Source organism: Rhinolophus sinicus, chromosome 15, assembly GCF_057876585.1.
Source record: "Rhinolophus sinicus isolate RSI-liver-muscle chromosome 15, RSI-T2T, whole genome shotgun sequence".
Classification (NCBI taxonomy): domain Eukaryota; kingdom Metazoa; phylum Chordata; class Mammalia; order Chiroptera; family Rhinolophidae; genus Rhinolophus; species Rhinolophus sinicus.
Genome location: NC_142515.1, coordinates 90,528,347 through 90,555,213, shown reverse-complemented (window position 1 = coordinate 90,555,213; position 26,867 = coordinate 90,528,347). Strand labels below are relative to the sequence as shown.

Genomic DNA, 26,867 nt, shown 5'->3' with positions numbered 1-26,867 from the left:
TTATCAAGGAGCTTAAACATCTAGTAACAGTCAACAATGGTAACTTTTTTAGGTTCTCTCATCCATTTTCATCACTTCATAAATGATAAAACCATGCTCTAAGGAGGGGTCAGGACATGTGACAAATCACAATACTGATACATAAATGTTAAATGTACTGTGTGTTATTAAAGTACTTCTGTACACGAAACAACAAATTAATGAGTGCCTTGAAAGCAGGGTTGTGCTTGTCTGGCTTGGTATCCCTAGTACTGGGTACAATGCAAGGGTCAAGTAGAAAATAAATATCTGCTAAAAGCCTGAGATTTTTTTTTTTTTAATGTGTGGCTTCATTCATTGACAGAACACACATTTAATGTCGAGTAGATATAAGCCACTGTGCCTGTCTCAAAAATTTAGAAAATTATTTCAATACCATCCAAATATTCACGGAACTCAAATTAGAACTGGGAGACAGAGACATAAAGCAAATGCTCTCAATACATTATAAATAACATAATTAAGGTATCAGTAAAATGCTCGGAGAACAGAGAAGTGTATGACGTTTGTTCTCTGGAGGGAGAAGTGAACATTACACCTCAGGAAAAGGCGTGATGAAAGAATCAGCAGACAGTTCAGTCAGCATAGAAGGATAGAAGGACCCAGGTAGAGCAGAGGCAAACACCTAGACTGTGGCCGGACAAGGCTGAAGTAAATGACTGAAGACCAACCTCTGTGATCAGGCCCATGTTTAGAAGATTCCTCCGGCAACAATCTACAAAACAGACTGAAGATGATTACAAATGAATATTAGGAGATCACTTCCAGTTCAGGATGTCAAAAGACATAGAGAAGTTTCATTCCCATGTTAACACCAGAAAAATCAAAATAATGTAAAAACCACACATATATATGGGACTATTAAAGACCAGTAGCTACAGCAAGCCTTGACAAACTGATCTCCAAAAAGGAGAAGGCTTCACAGCTGAGCGGTGAATTTCTGAAGCTTCCAAGGGACAAATGCCAGGAGTGAGTGTGGGCAGCAGGAAGAGGAGGTCTGAGGTCTGAGAAAGTTTATCAGGTCAACAAGAGGCCAGATAGACGGGACTCTAGGGAAATGGCCCAGTAGGAAGCACCAGGAATCTGTCTCCCCACCTAGATAACAAGTGCACTGGCAGAATCTGTCTGATGCAACTATTTTGGAACTCGGGAGTCTGTTGAGGGCTTGCAACATCCAAGGGAAGACTTGGACAGCTAATATTAATATTAATACCAGCTCTTAGCACAATAGCAGTTCCCTACCCCCCACCCTCAGCCACATTTCAGGACCCTGTCCTACAAATATTAGGATCTGTGCTCTGACTGCCAGTTGCTGCTTCTGATTATGGAAGTGCAGAGTCTGGGGGACATTGGTGTTGCACTTCCCCCCCCAACTGAAGTGACTTCCAGTAGCTCTAACAGGCTGATGCGATTCCTCCATGCCCCCGTTCATTTTTTCCCGTTTCCTCTTGGGAGTCAGACATTAAAGACAAGAACATTTAAAAAACAACTGCATATGTGAGGGGAAATTAGAAAGTAACCACTCATGCCCAGGGAAAGACCTGAGAAGACCTTAAATTTATACTGCAGGCTGAGCCCCAGCACAGATATAGCCTACAACAATCAAAAAACAAAAACAATAACAAAAAACCAGCAAACCCTGGGGAAGGAGAAGAATCTGATTTCCAGAGTTAGCACATTATTGGATTAAAATGTCATTTTCACCAAAAAGTCATAAGGCATACAAAAAAGAAAAAAAAAAACACAGAAAAATATAGCTCATTCAGAGGAAAAATTAAATCAACAGAAACTGTCGCTGAAAAAGATCTGATGGCAGACACATACTAGCCAAAGACTTTAAAACAACCATCTTAAAGATGCACAAAGAACTAAAAGAAGATATAGAGAAAGTAAATAATGTGTGAAACAATGGAACTATCAATGAAGAGAAAACCTGAAAAATAACCAAAAAGAAATTTGGGAGCTGAAAAGCACAGTAACTGAAATAAAAAATTCACTAGCCAAAGTCAAAGGTAGATTTAAGTGGACAGAAGAAAGAACCAGTTAACGTGAAGAGAGGACAATGGAAATTACCAAGTCTGAGGAAGAGAGAAAAAAGATTTGGAGGAAAAAAAAAAAGAGCCTAAGAGACCTGTAGGACAACAGTCAGCGAACCAACATACACATCGTGGGAGTCCCAGAAGGAGAAGAAAGAAAGACGTAGGGAGAATATTTGAATAATGGCTGAAAACTTTCTAAATTTGATGAAAGACAGTAATATAAACATTCAAGAAGCTCAATGAACTCTAAGTAAGATGAATTTAAAGAGACGCACACCAAGATACATTATAATCAAATTTTCAAAAGCTGAAGACAAAGAATCGTGAAAGCAGCAAGATAAAAGCAAATCATCACATACAAGGGATCTATCCTCAATAAGATTATCAGCAGACTGTTCATCAGAAACTTTGGGGGCCAGAATGTAATGTGCTGATACAAAGTGCTAAAGGAAAAAAATCCATCCAAAACTCATCTGGCAAAGCATTCCTTCAAAAGTCAAGAAGAAATTAAGACCTTCCCAGATAAACAAAAGCTGAGTGAGTTTGTTACCAATGGACATGCCCTCAAGGATGAAATGAAAGAATGCTACACTGTAACATGAAGCTGTATAGAGAAATAAAGATCTCAATCAGGCAAAAAACGCAGACAATTATAAAATCAGTATTACTCTAACAATGGTTTGTTTACTATATTTTTTGTTTTCTACATGATTTAAGAGATTGCATATTTAAAGAAAAAATTTAGTCTAAAACCTAGTATTATTGTAACTTTGGTTTATAACAATAAATCTTGTTTTTTCACATAATCTAAGAGACAAATGCATTTAAAACAATGATTAGTTTATGTTTTGGGGCACATGATGTATAAAGATGTAATTTTGTGACCTAACAGCTGAAGGGGGTAGGGAAAGACTTATAAAGGAGGACAGTTTTTGTATGTTACTGAAGTTAAGCTGCTATAAAGTCAAATTAGAGTATTTTAACTTTAGGACGTTAAATGTAATCCCCATAGTAACCATAAAGAAAATAGCTATTGAACATACACAAAAGGAAATGAAAAAGAAATTTGAAAGTTTCACTACAAAAAATCAACTGAGCATAAAAGAAGACAGTAATACAGTAAATGAGGAACAGAAAAAAAAATCCATAGGGCATATAGAAAACAAATAGCAAAATGACAGAAGTCCCTCTTTATCAGCAATTACTACAAATGTAAATGGACTAAACAGTCTAATAAAAAGACAGAGATTGGCAGAATGGATAAAAACATATGATCCAACTATATGCTGTCTACAAGAGACTCACTTAAATCCAAAGACACAAATAGATTGAATATGCAAGAATGGAAAAAGATATTCCATTAAATAGTAATAAAAAGAGAGCAGGGATGGCTATGTTAGTATCAGATAAAATAGACTCTAAATCAAAAATGGTCATAAGAGACAGATACATTATACATTAATAAAAGGTTCAATACTGCAAGATGTAATAATTACACAGCTAATGACAGACCATCAAAATAAAAATATATGAAGCAAAAACTCACAGAATTGAAGGGAGACTCATTAGGGAAATGCAAATCAAAACTACAGTGAGATACCACCTCACACCTATTAGGATAGCTAAAATAAAAAACCCAAACAAAAAACCCAACCCAGAAAACAAGTGTTGACAAAGATGTGGGGAAATTGGGATCCTTGTACACGGTGAGAATGTAAAATGGTACAACTACTCTAGAAAGCAGTTCCTCAAAAAATTAAAAATAGATTTAACAAGAGGATCAAGCAATTCCAGTTGTGGATATCCACCCTAAAAAACTGAAAGCAGAATCTCAAAAAGATATTGGTACACCCATGTTCATAGCAGCATTATTCACAACAGCTAAAATGTGGAAAGCAACCCAAGTATCCATCAACAGATGAACAGATACAGAAAATGTGATATATACATACCATGGAATATTATTCAGCCTTAGGAGGAAATTCCACAACTTACTACAACATGGATGAACTTCGAGGATATTATGCTAAGTGAAATAAGCCAGTCACAAAAAGACAAACACTGTATGATTCCACTTATATAAGATACCGAGAGCAGTCAAAATCAGAAAGACAAACTAGAATGTGGCCCAGGGGAGGGGAGAATGGGGAGTCATTGTTTAATGGGGATAGAGTTTCAATTTTGCAAGATGAAAATAATTATGGAGATGGATAGTGGTGATGATGCACATTATAAATGTACTTAATACCACTGAACTGTATACTTAAAAATGGTTAAGATGGTAAAATTTACGTTGTATATATTTAAAAAAAAGAAAAGACCAGGCAAGCCATCAGCAATTGTGGATGCAGGAAGGGCAGGCTGAAGTCTGGAACATCCCCCAAAACAATAATTACTTGTTCAAGTTAACTCGCCACCCCAATCTCTTCCCAATTCTGCTAGGAGGGAAGTGAAAGTGGAACTAAAAAGCAGCAAGAGCCTCTACTCTTACACATCCTACAGCTGCCTGCTACTTCTGATGCCAAAGGCAAGACCTGGATCCACTCCCTTCCTGCTCTAGGGTCAAACACTAATCATGACAAGTTTAGCCCTATGGAGTCATTATTCACAGCCGCAGCCAGAGCAACACTGGCACCAACAGGGGCTGAATTAACCAGAACTGAGTTCAATCATCTTAAAGCCCAAGCCAAATAACAGATGAACTTTCAACATCTGGTGATTACTCATCATGAGGGATAAAGCTAAGTCAAAAATACAGTTTGGTTTTGATTTTCACACTTGAGTGGAAGGAAACACCAGTACTCAGACTCACATGTTAGGTTTTAGTGGCTCATGAGACATCCAAGTGGGGAGGCCAAGCAGGCAGCTGGAGATGTGGGCTAGGAGCTGAGATGAATGCTATGGACTAGAGCGGTGGTTCCCCATATGTGCGCTGGGGTCCCATCCTTCCCCCCCAGGGGTCTCTGAGACACACAAGGTCAAAACTACTTTTATAATACTACTGCATTATTTGCCTTGTTCACTCTCATTCTCTCACAAATGTACAGTAAAATTTTCCAGAGTGTAAATGTGTGACATTGCCACAGACTAAATGTAGAGTATTTACTTGTTTTGCTAACCCAAACATTAAAGCCAGCTACAGAAATGTAAAACAATGGCACTCTTTGCACTGAACATTTTGGAAGTAGTCATGTTTAATTAAAAATGTTATTTATGTTATTAACATGTACTGAGTTTATTTTTCTTACTTTTTTATTGAGGTGTCATTGACATTAGTTTCAGGTGTACAACATAATCATTCAATATTTGTGTATGTTGTGAAATGACCACCACAATGTGTCACCACACAGTTACAATTTTTTTGTGATGAAAACTTTTAAGATCTACTCTTAGCAACTTTCAAATATGCAATGCAGTATTAACCATAGTTGCCATACTGCACATTACATCCTTATGACTTATTTTATAATTGAAGTTTGTTCCTTTTGAACCCCTTCACCCATGTCTGCATTGCTGGCCTCTGGAAACCAACCACCAATCTGTTCTCTGTATCTATGAGCTTGGTTTTTTGTTTTGTTTATTTTATTGGGGAAGGGGAACAGGACTTTATTGGGGAACAGTGTGTACTTCCAGGCCTTTTTTCCAAGTCAAGTTGTTGTCCTTTCAGTCTTAGTTGTGGAGGGTGCCGTTCAGCTTCAAGTTGTCCTTTCAGTCTTAGTTGTGGAGGGCGCAGCTCAGCTCCAGGTCCAGTTGCCATTTTCTAGTTGCAGAGGGCACAGGCCACCATCCCTTGCGGGAGTCGAACTGGCAACCTTGTGGTTGAGAGCTCACGCTCCAACCAACTGTGCCATTCGGGAGGCACCTCAGCTCAAGGTGCTGTGTTCAATTTTAGTTGCAGGGGGCACTGCCTACCATCCCTTGTGGGACTGGAGGAGTTGAACCAGCAACCTTGTAGTTGAGAGCCCACTGGCCCATGTGGGAATCAAACCGGCAGCCTTCAGAATCAGGAGCGCTATAACCACCTGAGCCACCGGGCTGGCCCAGATTTTCATTTTTTAGATTCCACATATATAAGTAAGATCACACAGTATGTTTTTGTCTGACTAATTTCACTTATATAATGCCCTCAAGGTCCATCCATGTTATTGCAAATGGCAAGATCTCATTCTTTTTTATGCCTGAGTTAACATTCCTGTGTGTGTGTGTGTGTGTGTGTGTGTGTGTGTGTGTGTGTGCATATGCATATACATATAGCGTGTTTCCCTGAAAATAAGACGTAGCCGGATAATCAGCTCTAATGTGTCTTTTGGAGCAAACATTAATATAAGACTGGGTTATATTATAGTAAAATAAGACCAGGTCTTATATTAATGTTTGCTCCAAAAGACACATTAGAGCTGATTGTCCAGCTAGGTCTTATTTTCAGGGAAACACAGTATACACAGAGGGTGTATACGTATTTTAAGAAAGGAAAAAACTGTATTAAACTGGTAATACTCAATATATATCAATATATACTGATAATAAAAGATGAATACAAGTCATGTGTATACATTTTTTTTTTGGCACCCCTGGTATATACACACACACACCTACCACATTTTCTTTATTCATTTATCCATCAATGGACACATAGGTCATTTCCATATCTTGGTTACTGTAAATAATGCTGCAATGGACAGGGAGTTACATGTATCTTTTCAAGTTAGTATTTTCATTTTCTTTGGATAAATACCCAGAAGTGGAAGTGCTCAATCACTTGGGAGTTCTATTTTTTATTTCTTGAGGAAACTTCATACTGTTTTCCATAGTGGCTGCATCAATTTATGCTTCCACCAACAAGTGCACAAGGGTTCCCTTTTCTCAACATCTTCACCAACACTTATTTCCTGTCTTATTGTTACTTGTAAGTACATTTAAAAACCATTAAAATTTTAACTTCTGATATATTATTGATATATACCATATAAACAAAAACTCAAATAATATTAAACAATGCAAAGTGTTCCTTAGACCAAAAATTATGAGAACTGCTGGACTTGATATAAATCTAAACACAGGTATTTTAAAAAACCATAGATTAGATAAGCTTCAGCTGCCTACAAGGTTTCAGGTGGTGGACCAGGAAGTCTGAGAAACCCTGCAACTGAGGACGACTGGAAAAGCCAGCAAAATATAAAAGCATCTAGCTGAAAGCTTTAGATTTGGGCGGCATCAGGGGAATAGGGGGCCCAGGAAAATACTCGGAAGCCAGGCTTTTGAATCTCTTTTTCCCCGGCAGCATTTTTAGATTTTGCTGATTCCACAAAGGTACCTAAAAGACTAGGAGGGGCTCAGGGATGCTTTTATTTTTTTTGGGGGGGGGGATATAATTTGCTAAACCATTAAAGTTACCATGTTGGGGCTTAAAATTCAAAGGTTTTCTCCATTTATAGAATTTTGCAACTATCACTACCATCTAATTTTAGCACACATCACCCCAAAAGGCAATCTCATACCCATTAACAGTCACTTCCTATTGCCTCCACCTCAAACTCCTAGAACATATTAATGTTATTTTCTCCTTCTTTGGATTGGCTATTCTGGACAAACAATCACATGTGGTCTTTTGTGACTAAATAATTTCACTTAATATTTTCACAGTTCATCCATATTGTATCATGCATTCCTTTGTGTTGTCAAATAATATTCCACTGCAGGCTATACCACATTTTGTTTGTCCAGTTATCAGTGCACCAATATTTGGATTTTTCTATTTTGGGCAATTCTAAATAATACTGGTATGAACATCTGTACAAAAGTTTTTGTGCGGACACGTTTTCAATTCTTTTGGGTGTAGACCTAGGAGTAGAATGGATGAGTCAGATGTTAATTCCATGTTTAACATCCTGAGGAACTGCCAGACTGTTTTCCAAAGTAACCCCACCGTTTTCCAATCCATCAGCAATGTATAAGGGTTCCAATTTCTCCACATCCTTGATAACACTTTCATTATGTCCTTTTTTAAAAAAAAAAGAAAAGATTTTTTTTATTAGGGAAGGGGAACAGTGTGTATTTCCAGGACTTTATTGGTGTTTTTCCCAGGACCCATCAGCTCCAAGTCATTATCCTTCAATCTAGTTGTGGAGGGCACAACTCTGCTCCAAATCCAGTCACCGTTTTCAATCTTAGTTGCAGGGTGCGCAGTCCACCATCCCATGTGGGAGTTGAACCGGCAACCTTGTTGTTAAGAAAACACTCTCTAACCAACTGAGCCATCCGGCCACCTCTATTATCTTTTTAATTTTAGCCATCTTAGTGTGTGTGAAGTGGTATCTTATTGTGTGTATGGTTTTAAATTAGAGACTTTATGTTTTAGATCAGTTTTAAGCTTACAAAAAACTTGAGACAGTACAGAGTTCCCACCAACCTACACACATACAGTTTCCCCTATTGTTACCATAATACATTGGTGTTACATTATTCAAGTTGAACAAATACGGACACATTATTAACTCAAGTCCATAGTTTATATTAGGGTTCACTCTTTGTGTTGTGCATTCTATGAGCTTTGACAAATGCATAATGACAGGTATCTACCATTACAGTATCATACACAATAGATTTACAGCCTTAAAAATCCTGTGCTCCATCTATGAGTATTTATCCTTCTCTTCCTCACCCTCCCCAAACCCTGGCAACCACTGATGTTTCCACTGTGTATAGTTTTGCCTTTTCCATAATGTCATATAGTTGGAATCATAGTATATAGCTGTTTCAGATTGGCTTCTTCTACTTATTAACTTGCATTTAAGGTTCCTCCATGTCTTTTCATGACTTGATAGCTCATTGCTTTTTAGCACTGAATAAAATTCTCTATTGTCTGGATGTACCAGTTGATTTTTCCCTTCACCTACTGAAGGACGTCTTGGTTGTCCCCAGGTTTTGGCAGCTATGGATAAAGCCACTATATACATCTTTGTGCATGTTTTTGTATGGACATGTTTTTAACTCCTTTGGGTAAATATTAAGGAGTGCAACTGCTGGATCTTATGGTAAGAGTATGTTTAGTTTTGTAAGAAACTGCGAAACTGTTTCCAAAGTGGCTGTACTATTTTGCATTCCCACAAGCAATGAGTGTGAGTTCCTGCTGTTCCACATCCTCACCAACATTTGGTGTTGTCAGTGTTTTGGATTTTGGCCATTGTAACAGGTATGTAGTGGTTATCTCATTATTGTTTTAATTTGAAACGCCCTAATGTTATATTTGGTACCTTTTCATATGCTTATTTGTGATCTGTATATTTTCTTTAGGGAGATGTCTGTTCAAGTCTTTACTCCACCTTTTAATCAGATTGCTCGTTTTCTTAAGTTTTAAGAGTTCTTTGTATATTTTGGATGACAGTCCTTTATCAGTTATGTTTTGTAAATATTTTCTCCCACTCTGTAATTTCTTTTCATTCTTAGTGTCTTTCACAGAGCAGAACTGTTTAATTAAATCCAGCTTACCAATTCTTTCACAGATCATGCTTTTTTGTATCTAAAAAGTCATCAACAAACCCAAGATCACCTAGATTTTCTCCTATGCTATCTTCTACAAGTTTTATAGTTTTGCATTTAAAGTTTGCAATACATTTTCAATTTTTTGAAAAATCTCTGTATAGATTCTTTTTTTTTTTTTTGCATGTATTATGTCCACTTATCCCAATACCATTTGTTGAAGAGACTATCTTTTTTCCACTAAAGTGCCTATGCTCCTTTATCAATCACTAAACTCAGTTTTGTATACATCTATTTCTGGAATCTCTAATCTGTTGCATTGACATGTCTATTCTTTTGCCAATACCACCCCATCTGGATTACTGTAGCTTTATAGAAACTTTAAATTGAGTAACGCCAGTCCCCCGAGTTTGTTCTTCTTCAGTAGTGTGATTTTTGCCTATGCATTTAAACTTTACAGTTTGTAAATATCCACAAAATAACTTCCTTCCTTGCCTCTTCTAGCTTCCGGTGGTTGCTGACAATCCTTGGTGTTTCTTGGCTTGTAGATGCATCACTCCAATCAATGCTTGCACTTTCACATAACTTTCTCCCGTGTGTCAGTGTCTCTGCTTCTTCACATGGCCTTCACCCTATGACTGACTAAATTTCCCTCTTCTTATAAGAACATCAGTCACTGGATTAGGGCCCACCCTAATCCACTCACCTCATCTTAACTCGATTGCATTTACAGGTGGACATAAATTTGGAGGGCAAGTGTTCACCTCAGTACAGTCATAGTGTATAATTTTTTATATGCATTATTAAATTTTCTTTGCATTTTTTTGGAAGAATTTTTGCATCTATGTTCATGAGAAATATTGGTCTATAGCCTTCTTTAGTGTAATGTCTTTATTTGTTTTGGTGTTAAGTGGCAGGTATCTCGTGATTTTTCCATTTCCCTAATATCTAATGATATTAAGCTCTTTTAATGTGCTTTTCTTCTCAATTTGTATAAGCTCTTTGGAGAAATGTCTATTCAAATGTTTGCCCATATTAAAAATGGGTTATCTCTTTGTTGAGTTGTTAAAGAGCTCTTTTTATATTCTAGAAATTAGACCAGATATATTAGATGAATGATTTGTTCCATTCCATCGGCTGTCTTTTCACTTTCTTGATAGTGTCCTTTGAAGCACAAAACATTTTAATTTTGATGAAGTCCAATTTATTTGTTTTACTTGCTTTTGCTTTCGGTGTCATTTATATCTAATAAACTGTTGTCTTAAACGTGGTTACAAATATTTACAACATCTTATCATCTAGAATTTTAGTTTTAGTTCCTACATTTATTTAGGTCTTTCATTCATTTGGAGTTAATTTATGTTGTGGGAAGCAAAGATCCAAATTTATTCTTTTGCACGTGAATATACAGTAGTTCCTGCACCGTTTCTTGAAAAGACTATTCTTTTGACTCCTGAATGTCACCCTTGTAGAAAAACAGTTTACCACAGGCACACAGGTTTATTTTTGGACTCTCAATTCTACGCCACTGATCTCTAAGTCTACCTCTATGTCAGTATTGGGCTGTCTTGCTAATCTGGCTTTGTAGTAAGTTTTGAATTCAGAAAGTGTGAGTCCTTTAACTTTGTTCTTTTTCAAAATTGTTTTTGCCTATTTTGGACCTTTTTGTATTTCCATACATATTTAAAAATCAACTTGTCCATACCTGTAAAAAAAAAAGAATGTTAGACTTTCGATAATGGATTTTACTGAATCTGTAGATTAATTTTGGGGAGTACTGCCATCTTAACCATATTGTCTTCTAATCCATGAACATGGGATATCTTTCATTTAGATCTTCTTCAATTTCTTTCAACAATAGTTTGAAGTTTTCAGTAATGTCTTGGACTTCTTTCGTTAAAGTTTTCCTACATATTTTACTCTTTTTTTAATGCTCTTGTAAATGAAATTGTTTTAATTTCATTTTTGGATCATTGCTAGTATACAGAAATACAACTGATTACTGTATATTAATCTTGTATCCTCAATCTTGCTGAACTTGCTTATTAGCGCACGTGCGCGCGTGGGCGCGTGTGTGTATTTTTTAGGGTTTACTATATATAATGTCATCTAGAAACAAATTTTACTTCTTCATTTCCAGTATGGATGCCTTCTGCAACTTTCCGGTGATATTTTTATTTAGCTTTAGTATCAGGGTAGTATTGGTCTCAGAGTACGAATTGGTAAGTGTTCCCTCCTTTCCTATTTTTGGGAAGAGTTTGTGAAAGATTGGTGTTAATTCTCCCTTAAATGTTTGGTATAAGTTTCAGTAGTTTGTGTCTTTCTTGGAGTTTGTCCATTTCATTTAGGTAATCTAATTTCTTGACATGTAGTTGTTCATAGTATTTTCTTACAATGCTTTTTTTATTTCTGTAGTATGAGTAGTGATGTCTCCTTTTTCAGTCCTTATTTTAGTAATCGAATTTTTCTGTTTCATGGTAATCCAGCTAAAAGTTTTATCAATTTTGTTAATCTTTTCAAGTCAGCAACTTCTGGTTTCACTGGTTTTTCTCTATTTTTCAATTCTCCATTTCATTTATTTATGCTCTATTATTTCGCTTCTTCTCCTTGCTTTGAGTTTAGTTTGCTCTTCTTTTTCTAGCTTCTCAAGGTGGAAGTTTGGTTGCTTTAGGATCTTTTTTAAAAAAACAATATAGGTGTTAACAGCTATAAATTTTCCTGTAAGCTCTATTTTACTGACATCCAAAGGTTGTGGTATGTTGTGTCTTTGTCTTTATTTCAAAATAGTTTCTTATTTCCCTCTTGATTTCTTCTTTGACCCCTTGGTTATTTAGTTTCCCCTTGGTTGTTTAATTTCCATATATTTGTGAATTTCCTAAATTTTCCTCTTATTAATTTCTAGTTTCATTCCATTGTGGTTTGAGAACATATTTCGTATGACTTTAATTATTCTAAATTTGCTGAGTCGTTTTATAGCCTGACACATGGTCTATCATTGAGAATGTGCCATGTACACTTAAGAAGAATATATAGCCTGTTGTTGGCTGGGGTGTTCTATAGATATCTGTTAGGTTTAGTTGGATCATAGCGTTGTTCAAGTCTTCTATTTCTTTGTTGATCTTATTTCTACTTGTTCTATCCATTATTGAACATGAAATTTTGAAGTCTCCAACTATTATTGTTGAATTGTCTATTTCACCTTTCAGTATGTTATTTTTTGTTTTATGTAATTTTTGGTCTGTGTTGTTAGGTTCATATATGTCTCCAGTATGTCTTCCTTGTGAATAAACCCTTTTGCCATTATATAATGTCCTTCCTTGTCTTTAGTAATGATTATCTGAAAGTCTATTTTGTCTGATCTTAGTACAGCCACTCTACCCCTCTTTTGTTTACTATTTTCCCAGTCTATTTTGTTCCATCCTTTTACTTTCAATTTACTGTCTTTGAAACTAAAATGTGTCTCTTGTAGAAAGCACATCTATATATTTTTTAATCCTTTCTACTAATCTCTATCTTTTGAACAGAATGTTTAGTCCATTTACACTTAACGTAATTACAGATTGGGTAAGATTTACACCTGCAATTTTACTATTTGTTTTCCACATGCCTTACATCTTTTTTGTCCCTCTATTCCTCCATGCCTGCCTTATTTTCTATTAAATAGACATTGCCTAGTTATAATTTTAATTCCTTTGTTATGAATTGTTTTCTTAGTGTTTCCCTTGGGGATTACAATTAACATATCAATTTACAACAATCTCATTCAGTGAATACAAAATGAATTTCAGTAATATTAAAAAACTTTGCTCCTATTGGCTCTATTCCCTCCCCTCTCTTTTACTGTCATTCAGATTACGTCATTATACATTGTATGCACTTACACTCAGATTTGTATTTACAGCTTTATGCATTTGTTTCTGAAATCACACAGAAACAAATTTTTGCTCTTTTATATTTATCTATATAATTCCCTTTTCCTGTGGCATTTAATTCATGTAGACAAGAGTTACTATCTAGTGTCATTGCATTTCTGCATGAAGGACTCTCTTTCATATTTCTTGTAGGCTAGGTCTGCTAATGACAAATTCTCCCAATTTTTGTTTATCTGAAAATATCTTAATTTCTCTTTTTTAAAAAATTGAAATATAAATCACCTACCATAAAATTCACTTTAAAATCTGCAATTGAGTGTTTTTTAGTATAGTCACAAAATTATGCACCTATCAACATGATCTAATTCTATAATATTTTCATCATCCCTAAAAGAACCCTGTACCCATAGTAGTAACTCCCTATTCTTGCCCACATCCTCATTCTCTGCAAACCAATAATCAATCTCTTTTCTGTTTCAATGGATTTGCCTATTCTGAACATTTCACAGAAATGAAACAATGTAAAATGTGGCTGTTTATGTCTTTTTATTTCATCATTTTGAATATGGCATCCCAGTGCCTTCTGGCTTCTATGAGTTCTAGTAAGAGGTCAGCTTTTATTTTTGTTTAAGGAGGGCACACCTCAACGTGGCCCATGTGGGGATCGAACCGGCAACCTTGGTATTAGTAGCAATGAGCTCTAACTAACTGAGCTAACCAGCCACCCTCTTACTCTTATTGAAGATGCCCAGAACACAATGAATGGCTTTCTCTTGGTGCTTTTAAGATGTCCTCTTGGTCTTTTAGCAATTTTACTGTGATACGTCTAGGTGTGGATATCTTTTAAGTTTTCCTACTTAGTGTCCATTGGGTTTCTTGGATGAGCTGGTTACTGTTTTTCATCAAATTTTTGAGGATTTTAGGTTATTATCCCTTTAAGTATTCTTTCTTCCCCATTCTCTCTCTTTACTCCCCGTCTGGGAATCACATTATGTTTATGTTGGTATGGCTGATGGTGTCCCACAGATCTCTGAGTTTCTGCTCATTTTTCTCCATTCTTTTTTCTTTGTTTTCTTTATACTGGATAATCTCAATTGACCTGTCTTCAAGTTCACCGGTTATTTCTTCTGCCTAATCAAATCTAATGTTAAGCCCCTCTACTGGACTTTTCATTTATTATATTTTACAACTCCAGGCATTTCTATGTGGTTATTTAAAATTATTTTTACTATTTTCTCTTCCTCATCTTGAAAATTATATACTTTTATTTTTCTTTTACTGGCTATCTTAGAAATTACAACATAGATCTTTAGTATGTCAAAGTGTAATAAAAATTAGTACTTTCACCTTTTCCTCAACAATTCCAGGAACTAAAAGCATTGGAATTTAATTTACTTCCTCCTGACACATGTGCTAGTGTTGTCATTAATTTGAAAGTTATACAAACACAGATGAATATATATACACTCTAGACATTACATTATTTTAAATGGCATGTATTAATTTAAATTTACCACCACATTTGACACTTTTATTCCAGTTTACTCTGTTAACCATTTCTAAGCTTCTCTCTGGGATAATTTCCCTTCTAGGTGAAGAATGCTCTTTAGTATTTCCTTCAGTACAAGTCTGCTGGTGAGAGTTTCTCAATTTTTCATTTATCATAGAATGTCTTTATATTAGCGTATTACAAGTTATTTTTAGGCTGACCTGGTGTGCTCCTAACACCAAGGTCGCAGGTTCAATTCCCACATGGGTCAGTGAGCTGCGCCCTCTACAGCTAAGATTGTGAACAACAACTCTCCCTGGGCTGGGCTGCCAGGTGAGCGGCCGGAGGTTGGGTGAGCTGCTGTGGGCTGCTGCTGTGTGCTGCCACAGGCTGCTGTGTGCTGCTGTGGGCTACTGTGTGCTGCCATGAGCGGCCGGTGGCCAGTGTGAGTGGCCAGCAGCCATCATGAGTTGCTGTGTGCTGCCGTGGGCTGCTGTGTGCTGCCGTGGGCTACTGTGTGCTGCCATGAGTGGCCGGTGGCCAGCGTGAGCGGCCGGCAATCGGCGAGCGCTGCCATGAGCTGCTGTGAGCAGCCAACCGACGATTGCCGACCAACTGCCTCAGCTGGGGGAGCGCAAGGCTCATAATACCAGCATGGGTGAGGGAGCTGTGTCCTACACAACTAGACTAAGAAACAAGAGCTTGAACCAGAGGTGGGGGGGTGCAGAAGAAAGGGAGAAAAGTTATTTTTAGTGGATATTAGAGTCTATGTTGGCAGTTACTGTCTTCAAGTACTTTGTAGCTATTATTTTCCTTTGATCAAGTGTGTGTGTGTGTGTGTGTGTGTGTGTGTGTGTGTGTAATTTGTCTTTATTTTGAAAAAATTTATTATAATGTGCCTAAATGCTCTTCCTATGTTACTTTTCTTTTTATATATCCTGCTTGGGATTTGTTGGATTTTTTTACAAATGTTCTTCCTATGTTTACTTTTCTTTTTATATATCCTGCTTGGGATTTGTTGGATTTTTTTGCATTTGTGTCTTGATGTCGTCTATCACTTTTGAAACATTATTTACCATTGTCATTTCAGATATTTCTTCTACTCTATACCCTTTCTAAACTCTTTATGGAATGCTTATTATGCATCTATTATATTTTAACTCCGTATCTCCCATGTCTATTGTCCTGTTATATTTTCTAACCTTTTGTATTTCAGTGCTTCAGTTTGACTTTCTTCGTATCTATCTTTCAGCTGACTTATTACTTCCTCAATTTAGTCTAAACTACTGTTAACCATTTATATGCATGGATTTATGTTTCCACCAAATTTTTATGGTGAAGTCCTAACCCCTCGTACCTCTGAATGTGACTGTATTTAGAGATGGGGTCTGCAAAAAGGTTGTTTGCAAATGAGGTAATTGGGATGGGCTCTAATCAAATATGACTGGTGTCTTTATAAGAAGACATTAGGATACACACACACACATATACCATATAGAGACGACCATATACCACATAGAGAAAACAGTATCTACAGGACAAGGAGAGAGGCCTCAGGAGAATCCAACCCTGCTGACACCTTTATATTAGATTTCTCATCCTCCATAACTGTGAACAAATACATTTTTATTGTTTAAATCACCCAGTCTGTGGTGTGTTGTTATGGTAGCCCTAGTAAGCTAATATACCTACCTATTAAGTATTTAATTTTGGTTAGCACAATTTTCAGTTCTAGAAATTCCAATTTTTTTACAATTTCCAATTTTTTGCTAAAATTCTTAATGTTATCTTTTATTTCTTTGAACGTATTATGTAGCTATTTTTAAACAATTTTCTGTATTTTATTTATTATAGTAGTTTTGCGTATATTTGAAAAATAACAGCACATATATAAAGACAGTGTGTAGGTGGGTGTGTGTCTACATATATATATATATGTGTGTGTGGTACAAATATATTTAATCTCCCGACAAAGCTTAGTGCAAATTTGGGTTCTTAGACTGTATTAGACCACCTTTTTTTTTTTTTTTTTTTTTTTTACTGTCAGGTGTATAAAACAATGTAATAGTTAAACATTCACACCCCTACCAAAGTGATAACGCCCTCCTCCAATCTACTACCCCTCTGACATCGTATATAGCTGTTTATGTAGCTACTTTTAAATGTGTCTGATTACTCAATCATCTGAATCCAATGTGGATCAGGATCGATTATCTGTTGTTTTTCTTGATTTACAGTTCTTCATTTTCTCTCCTGGTGTTATTAGTTATGATTTACGGATTGTTAGACATTGTAGAAACAATCTGATGCCTAGGATGATGGTAGCTTCCTTCAAAAGATTTATATTTGCTTCTGGCAAGTGGGCAGTGAAACCAGCAGTCAGACAGAGTTCACCTAAATCCATATTCAGGGACTATAATGGTTTAGCATTGGTCTACCTATAGTTCTTCTTTTCTCATAGTTTCTTACCTTTAGATTCACACCAAAGGGTGCGGAATGTACTCAGAACAACCAGTAATTCTGGCCTTCAGTTTTTCATCTCTAAAGACTTTCAAAGAGCTGCAAAGCTTTTCAACCTTTTCTCTGCCTCTTTCAGAATTAGTATTATGTCCCTAGTGTCTGTCATTTTGGATCCTGGCTTTCTTATTCTTTTTTGCTTTATTAACTCTTCAATTAAACTGATGTAGATTTTATACACACACAGATACACAACGTATGTATATGTATGTATGCATGTATGTGTATATGTATGTGTGTATATGTATCTAAACCTATATCCATGCACATGCACACATACATGTGTACACATACATGTGCATATATCATATAAATACACACACACACAAAGAAAGAGGGAAGAATAAAACTAAATAGGAACAAAATGTTTTATACCACTGAAATTAATTTGGTATTAATCTGAGATTGTTGTAAATTAACATGCAGAAAAAGCATATGATAAAATCCAACACACTTTCAATATAAAAACACTGAGCAAATTAGGAATAGAAGGAAACACTTAACATGATAAAGGTAGTTTATGGAAAACCCACAGTTAACATCATACCCAATGGTGAAGGACTTAAAACTATCTCCTTAAGATCAGGAAAAAGACAATGATGCTTGTTTTCACCACTATTATTCAACATTTTACTGGAAATTCCAGCCAGAGCAAGTAGCAAGAAAAATAAATAAAGGCATCTAAACTGGTAATAAAGAAGTACAACTATCTCTATTTGCAGATGCTACGGTTCTATTTATAGAAAATCCCAAAGAATTAAAAAACAACAACACTAAAGCTAATAAAACAAATTCAGAAAAGTTGCAGGGTTAAAGGTTTATACACAAACTGGTTATATTTCTATATACTAGCAATGAACAATCCAAAAATGAAATTAAGAAAACACTCCTATTTACAATAGCATCCAGAAGAATAAAATACTTACAAATAAATCTAACCAAGGAGGCAAAATACTTTACATGGAAACTATAAAACTAAAACTGCTGAAAGAAATTAAAGACTTCAATAAATGGAAAGACATCCTGTGCTCATATATTTCAAGACTGAATATTATTAAGATGGCAATAGTGGTATTTTGGTTTTCAAATGTCTCCGTTGACGAACATTTCAGTTTATGAATACCGTAAATTTTATGGATCTATAATATCATTAGATAGTAAAATTCATGCTAAATTTGCAGTTTTAGGGGTTGATTTTAAAGGTCTGGAATGGATTAATCCATTTTGCATTACTTTCTATGGGGAAACCATGCCTCGGTTTTCAAACGTTTCAGAACTTGAACGGTCTTCTTCAAGGTAACCCTGTACTTGAAGATTACCTCGGAAAACCGAGGTATCACTGTACTTGTAAAGTGATCTACAAATTCAATGCAATCCCTATCAAAATTCCAATGGCATTTTTTGCAGAAATGAAAATGCCTATCCTCTAATTGATGGCAAATTCTAAAGGGCCCTAATATAAAGAAGGAAAAAAAAAAAAAACTAGAAGATTCACACTTCAAATTTCAAAACTAACTAAAAAGAAACAGTAATCTAAACAGTGTTGTACTGATACAAGGATGGACAAGTAGACAAATGAAATAGAATTTAAGAGTTCAGAAACAAACCCAAACATCTATGTTCAAAACTGATTTTTAACAAGGGTGTCAATACCATTCCATGGAGAAACAATACAGTCTCTCCAACAAGTGGTGTGGGGACAAGTGGATAACCATATGCAAAAGATTAAAGTTGGACCCCTACATCACTCTGTATACAAAATGTAACTCAAAATTGATCAATGACCTAAATATAAGAGCGAAATCTATAAAACTGTTAGAATAAAACATAGGGGTAAATTTTTATGACTTCAGACTTGGCAATAGATTCTTAAATTTGACACCAAAAGCACAAGGAACAAAAAAATACATAAATTGATCCTTGTAAAATTTTTAAACTTTGTGCACCAAATGACATTACTAAGAAAGTGAAGATACCCTACAGAATGGGAGAAAATATTTATAAATTATATACCAGACAAGAATATGCATTTAAAAAAAAAAAACAAAAAAAAATCCTCTTAACAACTCAACACAGAGACAAATAGCTCAATTTAAAAATTAAATAAAGACCTGAAAGGATATTTCCAAGAGGGGGTGAGTGGCACAATTCAACCCATAACAATCTCTAAGCAAGAAACTGTAACTATGTAACTGTATGAGTATTTTTTAAACCTGTATGTTCTAGTTTCTAAGGACCTGATGGGTTGGGTTGTGTTTTCACCCCCTAGCAAAACAGGTTCACTGGCTCCTCCAAATGTTAAGCATATTCATAATGATACTACTCAACAAATAGAATGCAGTGGAAGTGACACTACGTGACTTTCCAGGCTAAGGTACAAAAGGTGCCCGGACCTGCACCTGGCTCTCTGTCTTGGAACTCTCATGCTTTGAACCCAGCCACCATGTTGTGAGGAAGCCCAAATTAGCTCATGAGGAAAGATCACATGGAGAGGAACTGGAGCCCACTGTGTCCTGTCCAACTGCCTGATGGTGAACACCACAAATGCTCACTGCATGTCACTAGTTTTAGAGTAATTTGTTACAGTCATCTATAACCAAACAGTGCTCAAGTAATTTACAACCCAAGGGAGAGATAGAGAGACAAGTCACTAACATAAGGCAGGATGTGCTAGTCACTACACAAAATATAAACAAAGGGCTTTGGGAGAGGAACATAAAGCTGTAAGTCTAGCTAAGAGCTGGAGCAGTCGAGGGCAATGGGAAAGGCTTCACAGGAGTAATTTTTAAGCATGGGCCTAAAAGATAGAAACTTGAAGGAAAACAATCACAGCAACAAGCAAAAGGTGTGGCAGAACTTGGTAGAACATGTCTTATGGACATGTTACTAGAGACAAAAATTCAACTTTTCTACATAATCTCTAATAGTATCAAACTATTTGAAGGACACCGGTAATAAACAAATAAAAAAACAAGGTCAAGTTCTAGAGACTGACTTTAATCATATGAAATTGTTCAATTTCTTGCTGGTTAATCTCTATGCAAAGGGCTAACTCTGACCCTAAGAAATGAAAGCTACTTATCAGTGCTTCCTTTGATGTACTAGCCAAGGCAAAAACCAGTATTTTGCTTGTTCATTGTTCCAGACCCAATATCAGCTTAATGACAGCAATTCTCCATGGGTTAGCATTCCTTTAATTTCTAGAGGTAATTTACAGGGAGTCATTTGTCTTGAATCAAAATGAAAAGAGGCACCGCCTAATGAGAGCCATAAAGCTGAGTAAATTCATAAACTGCTTTAATTGCTGAAACTTACCCCCAGCTTCCCTGATAAGGGCACAAAGACTAGGTCTACAGGCATCAGGCTGACAACCTGGGGAATAATTATTACCCACCAAACCAAACTAAAGCATTACAGCTTTTACCTCTTTAAGCTACTCAGTACAGGCAGCAGCCTGAAAGCAGTCCATTGAGCTGCCTGTTCAGCAATGACTAACTCTTCAGTCTGTTCAGGAGACTCACCTTCAAAGTGGGAGCCCTCCACTAAGTCAAACTTCCTCTTAAAATGCTCAGGTAGACAGTCCTTCAAAACCCCCAAAACTTTAGAATTCCTGTTCTCCTCACCTCATAAAACTTTTTTAAGGAGCCCACTAGGCACAGCTTCAGGCTATCCACAATCTCCTGATGAGGCATCTGGAATACCACTCGTGAATACCATTTTGTGAGGGTGCTGAGGGGGAGGCAGGAGGGGTGTGGGGGGGAGAGAGAGAGAGAGAGAGAGATGAACACACACTCATAGAGGAAGGCCCACAGTGTGAATGTCAGGCTTTTCTATACAACAATCCAACAACAAGTAGGAAATGCATTTACATTACATGTAAAAATACATGGTGATGTGGGGAAAAGATATACCTGGGGTGCCAAAAAAATGTATACAAGTGAACCCTTCAGTCAACGTTGCTCAAGCAGGAGTAATCAGAAGTGTCTGGACGCTGATGGTAACCACTTTGAGCACCTCTTGTAATTGCAGAAGTAAAACGTGACTTGTATTCAGCTTTTGTTATCGGTATATATTGTTACAATTTTAATAGTTTTTTTCCTTTCCTAAAATGTGCATACATTTTTTGGGGCACCTTCTGTATATAAGCCACATATGGAATGTAAAAATATAGGCATAAGTGTCAATACTTGCTACAAAACTGCTTCCAATTGAAAAAACTGAACAACCTAGATAGCCACCACTAGAGGACAAGTTAAATAAATACGGTAGTGCTGTGGAATACAATAAACTCCATTCAGCAGTTACAAAGAATTGGTTGAGATTTACTTGCATTGATATGGGGAAAATGTCCAAAACATACAGTTTAAGTACATAAATCAAGCTGAGGCACAGTATACATAGTATTATGTCATTTGCATTTACACAGATAAGCACCTGTGTGTGTTAATATATGCATAAAGGAGAATCTGAAAGTATATATACAGTGGCACCTCGGTTTTTGAACATAATCCATTCTGGAAACTGTTCAGGTTCTGAAATGTTCGAAAACAGCTGACAGCTAGGCCTCAGGATCTCTCACTCAGCAGAAGCCACGTGACATATCTGACTTCTGAGGCATGCTCGAAAACCGAAGCATTTACTTCCGGGTTACAGCATTTGTAAACCGAAATGTTTGTCAACTGAGATGTTCGAAAACCGAGGTACCACCGTACATTAAACCTTAGGCGGTGGTTAATAGAAGATGGACCAGGAGAAACTCAAAACAAAAAAACCTTCATTTCTGGGGTAAAGAAACACCACCGACAAGACACAGCCCTCATTCTAAAGAAGATGACACTGAAGTTGGGGAACAAACTTACGTATGTGACAAGTTTGGCAAACAGATTGCAGAAACTAACATCACAGGAAGATAGAAGAGGAAGGAGCTGAGTATACTTTTATGGGTTAGGTAAAAGTTAAGCACATTTTTACTGTAATATGGAATGCTAAAAAAATATTTGCTGCATTTATAATAAGATTAAGCATCAAAAGGAGATAACCAACTAAAATGGCACTACGAGGAGTACTTACAGGTTGATGCTCGCCACGAAGCCGACCACGGAGCGCATGCCTCTGCTGGGGTCGTGGTAAACGTCCATCCCAATCACCATTAACCGTTTCTGCATTAGAAAACAAATAAACAAAAAACGAATGAAAAACCCCAAGTGGTCCACCACCCCATCTTTAATTATTACCTGAACCCCAAACCAACATCTGAAAGTAAGTTCTAGGAAAAAAAGAGAAAGATTACAATGAAGTTTAAACACTAGGCAAAGTCAGAGCTCTAGACCTGGGATCAGCAAACTTTTTCTGTAAAGGACTGAAGAGTAGTCTTAGCCTTTGTGAGCCGCACGACCTCTGTAAGAACTATTCGATTCTGCCATTACAGCACGAAAGCAGCCACAGACAGTAGTACAGGACTATGGTATGTTTCAATAAAACTGCATTTAAGGACACTGAAAACTGAACTTCACATAATTTTCATTTGTCACAAAATATTACTTTAATTTGTGTAAACTATTAAAAAATGTAAAAAACTATTCTTAGCATGTGGGCCATACAAAACAGGCAACGAACCATTTAGACGACTAAGCACTGAGAGCAGGGCTAACTCTATGAGGAAAATGAAGAAAATAGCCAGGCAGGGTTCTCTGTAGAGCTGAACTGAATGAAGACATATCTCAGCATCACTCACCAGAGGAATATCCACTCCCCACAGTTCACCACCCAATTTACAGTTAATTTGAAGTAAAATTTTCTGAGCCACACTCCGAAGCCTGGTGGGTTGACCAATGGTTCGGACATTGATGACCTATAATGAAGGGACCAAACGGTATCGGGAAAGAGGACACTATTAACCTCTCAGACAATATAAACAATTCAAAGTATAATAAACACTACATTTGTTTTAAAAAACTCCAGTTAGCAATTAACATACTTTGTATTAATAGTTCTAATTCTACAGTTTCTAGACACACACACATACACACACACACACACACACCACAAACCAAAATCAATAAACAAACAAAAACCTCCAAAAATCTCATGCAGAGTAAAATTGTTTTTTAGCTTCCATAGAAAAAACACCTTTCCCCTTTCAGAGTGAAGCCTATACTCTCAGAACCCAGTCATGTGAAACCACCTGGAGACTCACCCTCTGAACAAGCAGAAGTACTAATTTGGGAACACGAAGGCAGCATTTACGAAGAGCATCTGCTATTCTCCAGGTTACTCTAAGAGGAAGGTGTCACCAGAAGGGTCTACACATGCTGGCTTCTGATAGTTCCTTTAGTCTTTTAGAACACACATGTATCCTTCTTTTCCAAACCTCGAGGGAGGCTAGAGTTTCCCTTTGTGCACCCTGCCCAGCTCCCACTCACCTGAGAGGGCACGGGAGCCTGCACACAGCACAGTTTTTTAATGGCCCCATAGAGGTCGTCACGTGTGCCCATGATGATGCAAACAACCATCTGTATCTTTCCCTTAGGAAGATAAAGTATATATGTCAGGCTTTGGAACTCTCAGGGGAGCCCAACGAGGTTCCAGGCGGGGGCAGTTTAAGAGTCTGCAAAACCACAGGACATTTAAGGTAGAGAGGGGACTGAAAGAAAGAGGGTGGACATTCTAACACAGAAAAAGGTCCTTGACCATGAATGTTTGGCCCAGGGCTTCTCTGCATAGATACGTAATATGTTACCAGACATTATCAAGAGCTGATTAACCTGATTTATTTATTAGACTTAAGATGCCTGGAAAAGGACCAGGCTTGAAAAATATACAAGGGTTACTTACTTACTGCTTGCTGCTTTCAATCAATTCCCTGTAATGTTTTAGTAAACTAAGCACCTTACTACATTCCTACCACAGAACTTTAACTGAGGACACATGGAATGCAATACCACAGGAAAGGATTTAGGGCCAAATAGGAGAGAGAAGGATATGGCCAGCAGTATAGCTCATATCTGCGCCCTCTTCACTGCTTTAGAGATCCAGTATTAAAAACAGAGGACCTCCAGAAGTCTGAATAAAGAAAAGTAGCACTCATGTGAAATAAAGCTGCCAACACTTTATATCAGAAACAGCTATAAATGGTAAATCAATAGTATGCTCTTCCAAATCAAGATTAGTGTTAGATTAAGAGTTCTCAGAGGACGTTCCAACAATCACATCAAAGAACTTCCAAAGTCACGTAGCCCACAGGCTGGACACTGGGAGTCTATGGGCTGGTTCTAGCAAACTGATATGGTTCTGCAGTCCCTACAATGATTTACAGGTTTATTATTATTTATTAACATTTAAACATAGGGAGGTGCACCCATCTGCAAATCCAGATTTTTGGCTTCTATTGAAAACAAATAAATTAAAAATCAATATGACAATACTAGGCTTTTATCTGCAGTCATGTGATTTACTCTCTTTAGTTCACTCCAGTCCCTTCCTGGCCCACTCCACTCATGTGTGTTACTCATCTGGCTCCTGTAGACATCTGAGTTTGTGACCCCTACCAAAGTGAGCAATAAAACAGAATGCTGTAAAGATTACAGACAGACAGCAAGACTAATGTGAGTTAAGTCTGGTAAACATTGTGAATGAAACTCATGTCCATGTCCATGCTGCATGAAAACTGTTGGCAGTACACGCTCATGAACAGAGCATGAGAAGTTGTGAAATGGGGGAGTTGGTGTCCTAAACTGGGCTGTTCTTTTGAAAGCAGAGCAGACTTTACCAATGACCAGGCCCAGGGGAGAGGTCATGGCAGAGTATGGTAAGCATGGGAAGTCAGGAGGAAATCACAGAGACAGAGAACATGCGTGTGCTGCTATGGATGGATACACCCAGAGCAGTGTGTCAGAGAACGCTATAATGTCAAGATAATCTAATTCTAGTATTGATCGCACAAGAACTGATCCTCTATTCAAGGACTAATTACTTCCAAAAACTTCCCTCTGCTTTTGGTTCCTCAATCTTCGTCCTCTGTTTTCTTTACAAAGAGATAAGAACTACAGGCCTGAACTACTGAGTTGTGAGTACTATGAACAGCGCAGCTCCAGTGACCCTGATGGACTATCAGAACCTCGTAGCTGATGGGCCACCTGCCAAGTTCATCACCATAGCAACTTGAATCTCAAGCCAGACCAGACTGTGACAGATCAGTACTGAATTGTGCAGGATGGCACCTGGCCCAAGAAGTTGCTTTCTGGGCACGACATGTTCTACATAGATAACAAACTAAAGTTAAGTCAGCTATTCTCTCAGCCAATTACGTGACAAACAGAACACTAGAGTGAGTGAGAATGCCAACAGAATGAGAGAAGCAAAATTAACCAAAGGGCATAAAGGGTATTTTCTTAGTTCAGTATATCATGTGCACACGAGTAAGACACAGGTTTCTGAACATCATCAACAGTAGACTGATAACCATGGTCATTTAAGATCAAGAATTCAAGTATATCAGAATAGACATCCTATAAATCTACTCAAATTAAATTATTACCTCAGCTCCCAGCATGGATTGAATGGTTCTGACATAGGTCTCTACTCGATCGTCCTTTAGTTCAACCAAGGCCGGCGGGCTCATGCGCATCCCAATGGGGCCAGCTATCTTCTCTAACATGTTAACCAGTTCTCGGGCCTGGTCCGTTGCTTTCTTTGGGTAAAACAGTGCCCAGAAATGCATGGGGACCTAGGAAAAACCACAAGCTATTTTTAGTACTTCCCACAACTTGAACACTACACACTCACATCCAGATGTTATTCTAGAGAATAAATTGCTTTTCACTGTCTCTACTTGAGTCTTGTCTTACCTACATTCTATTACTAACACAGATGTGTGTGATAAGTAAATTGTGGCACAGAATACCAGACAGCAATAAAAATGGAAGATCTACAACCATACATAACAATATGGGTAAAACTCACCAATACAAGTTGAAGAAATAAAGCTGAACATACAAGAATGTATACTGTATGGTTTCAAGTGCAAAAACAGTTGAAACGAATCTATGCCTTTGAAGTCAGCATAGTTACTATTCTTGGGGTATGTCAGGGTGAGAGATAGGCAGTAACTAGGAGCACAGATGGGGTGCTTCTGGGGCACTGGTAAAGTTCTGTTTCTTAACCCTTGGTATTGATTACACAGGTCTACTTAACTTGTGAAAATTCATCAAGTTATACACTTAAAAGTGTTCTTTTTCTTAAAATGCATTTCAAGAAAAAGTTTTAAAAACAGATGTGTACTTTACGTATGGCCATAAAGACCAGATGAATCGAAAACATTGAAAACTAATTTTAGGGGCCAGCCTGGTGGCTCAGGTGGTTGGAGAAACGTGCTCCTAACGCCAAGGTCGCCGGTTCGATTCCCACATGGGCCAGTGAGCTGCACCCTCTACA

The 26,867-nt window shown here is 37.1% G+C and overlaps 1 protein-coding gene across 2 annotated transcripts in view; it reads right to left on the bottom strand.

Moving 5' to 3' along the window:
* PIWIL2 (piwi like RNA-mediated gene silencing 2) overlaps positions 1–26,867 on the bottom strand; it is a 68,994-nt gene that overhangs the window by 6,143 nt on the left and 35,984 nt on the right. For both annotated transcript variants that reach the window (XM_019714439.3, XM_074338244.2), the window contains exons 15-19: positions 25,972–26,160; positions 23,858–23,959; positions 23,170–23,286; positions 22,506–22,594; positions 21,059–21,164 (exon numbers count right to left, since the gene is read on the bottom strand). In XM_019714439.3, coding sequence (XP_019569998.3) covers positions 21,059–21,164; positions 22,506–22,594; positions 23,170–23,286; positions 23,858–23,959; positions 25,972–26,160 — 603 coding nt within the window. The remainder of the gene's footprint in view (positions 1–21,058; positions 21,165–22,505; positions 22,595–23,169; positions 23,287–23,857; positions 23,960–25,971; positions 26,161–26,867) is intronic.